At 33.2% G+C, this 4,057-nt stretch overlaps 1 protein-coding gene across 1 annotated transcript; it reads right to left on the minus strand.

The window, feature by feature from the left end:
- LOC100366781 (proteasome subunit alpha type-2) lies at positions 1–3,836 on the minus strand. Its single transcript, XM_002740623.4, has 5 exons — positions 3,785–3,836; positions 2,394–2,603; positions 1,799–1,921; positions 979–1,198; positions 1–692 (listed from the first exon to the last, which is right to left on the minus strand). Exons 1-5 carry the CDS (start codon positions 3,820–3,822, stop codon positions 576–578), a joined length of 708 nt encoding a protein of 235 aa, XP_002740669.1. The 5' UTR covers positions 3,823–3,836; the 3' UTR covers positions 1–575.
- Positions 3,837–4,057: the final 221 nt, after the last annotated feature.

Genomic DNA, 4,057 nt, shown 5'->3' on the forward strand with positions numbered 1-4,057 from the left:
TTGTATAAGACAAAACTTTTACTGTGAATTCACAAAATAGGACAATATAATGAAAATGATTACACAGTTTCCTAAAACCATCTTGACAGAAGCCAATTCAAGTAAGTATTGATACAGCAATACTTTCATAATTTCAGTTCCTGTGGAATTGAAAGCTTTGAGGTTTCAAGTCCCTAAGATCCCAAGCAGAGAGTACACAAGAAAACTTGATGATTTAATGTATAAATAAACGTCACATATGGTTTAAACTGTACACAATATAGCAAGGGTTTTACTTTGATAAGCTGAACAAGAAAAAAAAATAAACCACTTAACCAATTCAGGTGTTGTACATCATCAATAACCATCAGACATGATATGGTTTATTGTGATTTGAATTGTGTCTTGAGTGAAATATTAACTCAAAATTTTGAATTTGATGAATAATATGAGACAACAAAATACAATGTATAATTCTCAATTTACAATCCTGAATCTAGTAAAATTTGAAGCAAAGCACAGTCTAGATATCAGCTTATTTTGAAACCTCAAAGCTGCCCAGTTCCCTGTCATCATAATGAATAGATTTTTCAAAGTTATGCTATTGATGCTAGATAATCTTTTACTTCTGCTGGTGTAAGTCGTCGAAAACCATTTTCGTTACAAATTCCTATTTCTATATTGTCTTCTGTCATTTGGCCTTCAAAACTTTCCTGTAAATAAACACAAGTTGAGAGTATAAAATAAAATTAAATTGAAAATCAAGTATCAAGAAGAGAATATATATCAACATACTTTGCTCGATCTCTGTTCACACGAGTAAATCTGATTTTGTAAGTATATGCATTAGGTTCTGTGCTCAGTGACATGATATACTAATCTCAATCATGTCATATTTTCCCCCATTCCTTTGTGGAGGGGTTTTCAGCAAGCAATGAGTTCAAAGTTCATCATCAACTAAAAGGGAGAATGACATTGCACATGCTATGTTGTTATTACCTTCAATGTGAGTATAGCTGTATGTACAGCGTCTTCCAACTCTAAATCTTCATTATATCGTTTCTCCAAGAAGGTTTTGCCATTCACAAAATTCTTTCCCATGGCGGTGGCTTTCCAAGCAAAGTATGCTCCGGATGGATCGCACTGGAATAAATATGGTTTTTTCTCATCTTCATCCCATCCTGCTACTAGCAATGATACCCCAAATGGTCTGACACCTCTGAAAAAAAAAAATCGTGCATCAAATTAGAATCTGCATAATATAATAAATTGTAATACTGCAAACAAATTTATTGGGAGGGGGGGGGGATTGATGGAAATTGCCTTGATGCCCAACTTTGCATTAAGTGCACTTCAGAAACACAGATAGAATCCCAATATGCTAACTCTATTTATCATCGTCATGAAACTTTATGCCCTCCCAAATCTAAAGTTTAAGACTTGAAAGTATGAATGAAGGCAGTATTGTGATTATATAGATCAACGTCTACTGCACAAGTGCAGTCATAAATTACTAACATAAACAAACATTAGTAAATAATGTGCAAGATTGATTGCCTGCATGATTGATTGATTTCCATTTAGTTACAAGATTCTACTTCTGATGCATGCTAAATTGTTTCTGCATTCAATGTAAACCAAAAATAAAAGCAACACAAATTTTACAAATATAAAAGGTGACTCAAACACATTTACGTATATTTTTTTACAAATCCATAAATCCTATAGTCTATACTAATATATTGCTGACCAATATATTAATTCCTCCTTGAATATGCAAGTGCTTGATGTGATTCATATACTGTATACATCTACTTACCCAGACTGTGTGTATTCTTGCATAACTGTTGCTACTCGTTGTACTAGCTGTGATGTTGGAATTTGTTCTTGATATATTAGATAATATTGCTGTGCTATCTTTCTTGCTTTCCGTACTAGAACCCTGAGAACAAGAAACATATACAGTCAATCAAATGTATATTTGACAGCTAAAAACTAAACTAAACAAACATGAAAATTTATTACTTCACCAGGAAAAGAGAATCACAATTGCCTGTATATTTTAGCTAATCTGTAATTTCTTTAATTCAAGATGTTACTAATTTAAAATAAAGTATATTGTTGAAATGAGATTGTTGGCACTCAATTAGGATTCTGTTAATTCATGCATTGAGGTACAAACTGTAAGACAGGGGAGGGGTCATATGAATCTATAGAAGTCCTTGACTTCCTCAGGAATAAATTATATTTCTCATGTGGACTAATAACTGTAAAACATGTCTTTTTAACTACCATGTTGTTTTAGCTAAGTTAGCTAATTTTGATAATTTATATTGTATTGCCAGAGAGGGTGCCTTTAAATACACGTTTGATAATTGCCAAATGAACAAATCCTTGACTGCATGACTACTCACCTATAGTCAGGTCCCATACCACTATATATCATACCAATATTCTTTGTCATACTTTCCACTTTATGTACACTCTGTTCATCATACAAAACAGATTTTTGTTTCTTCTCAGTTGCTACCACCACACCATTTGATGCCTTGATTCCAACACTGGGAGCACCAGCAGCAACAGCATTCAGGGCATATTCAATTTGCACTAGTTTTCCAGATGGACTGAAAGGTGAAAATAATATTCAGTGTGAGGTGCATTCAATGAAAATGGTGCACTTCCAGTCAGTAGGTGTCACCCTTTTGTTTGTTTCACAACTTAGATGTATGGTTCATGATAGAACATCTTCAAAAACATTCTCCAAGAAATCAAGGATTTGTAAGATTAGGACATGCAATTTACACGACCATTATACAGTGATATGATATGAAGATCTCAAGTGAAGTTAACTCGTACGATTTGTGAACATTTTAAAGTGATAGTACTATTCCTTACACATCAATCAAATGTAGTTCTGACTGTCACAGAAAGCAGTGCTTGAGTTGAAATTTTCAATTACATAAACAAAAACAAGCAAGATTATCACTGTATTAAAAACACAAAACAGAAATGTAGGTTCCACTTGTGATTAGGTGACAATTCTTATAATTCCTTGGTAATATATAATCCGCATACATTTCCTTCTCACTAGGCTTGTAGTGGTTAATTCAAAAGCTCATTTTCAAGTGTCATTCACCTCTTCTCTAACACATCAATAATCAATAATTGTAATACCACAGGCCAAGAAAGACTGATTTGTAATAAATATAAGTTGAACACTCAGCATTCAACTCATTCTTATAAATATCTATACATTTCAATAGCAGTTGAATCCAACCAGTCTACCAACAAAGCACAGTGAGCAGCGTCATTTGAAAAAATTCCAATATGGTTCAATCAGCCAATAGAAGCCTCTCGTTTCAATTTTAATTGCAAAACTCATAAATATAGAGGTAATGCCTTTGTTGCCCTGAGAGTATTCATTTTATTCGGACAGGTTATTAGAACAACTTCAACAACATTGATATTATTATTGATATATATGTTAGAGCAAGCACAAAAATGATAATCCCACCAAACAAACGTTGACATGAAGATTGAAATATGTTGAAATCAGTCCTTTTTCATGTATATGCTATTACATGTACATGTACTATATTTCTGATCAATAATAAAAATGCATTGGTGGCTCTGTCAATGAGTTTGCAAAACACTCGTGGGCTTCCTCACCAAGCGGTTTCTAGCAAGATAGCAAAGTAGAATCATCGGTAAACCACTCTCGCGTACACTGCCTTAAATAGCGACATGCTTCCGATATGTAACAATATAAACAATCTGTGAAAATTAAGATATACTGATATTTCACCTGAAAGTTGTCAGCGAGAAACTGTACCGTTCCGACATCTTGAAAAGAGCATGCTGGGAAAGTAATGGTACAAACCAAATAGAATAGGTAGGTTAAATTTCAACAGTCTCGAGTACAGAAAGTTTCTAAATGTAGTCTTTGGATTCAATTTCGAAGTTGTAATTTATTTTAAAATTTGCATATACGCAAAAATAACAGTATGCATGACAGTATGATTTAAATTTAACATTGTCCATCAAATGTCGAATTTACAATGGAATCGCCTACATTCAA

The sequence above is a fragment of the Saccoglossus kowalevskii genome, chromosome 21 (genome assembly GCF_978046115.1).
Source record: "Saccoglossus kowalevskii chromosome 21, keSacKowa6.1, whole genome shotgun sequence".
NCBI lineage: Eukaryota > Metazoa > Hemichordata > Enteropneusta > Harrimaniidae > Saccoglossus > Saccoglossus kowalevskii.

What these genes read in the sequence shown, in the direction of transcription:
- LOC100366781 (XM_002740623.4), bottom strand. Translation starts at nt 3,822, where the DNA reads ATGTCGGAACGGTACAGTTTCTCGCTGACAACTTTCAG. An exon ending in TTCTCGCTGACAACTTTCAG is followed by an intron (nt 2,604 to 3,784) that starts GTGAAATATCAG and finishes TTCACCTTTCAG; the next exon opens with TCCATCTGGAAAACTAGTGC. An exon ending in CAGCTATACTCACATTGAAG is followed by an intron (nt 693 to 978) that starts GTAATAACAACA and finishes GTTTATTTACAG; the next exon opens with GAAAGTTTTGAAGGCCAAAT.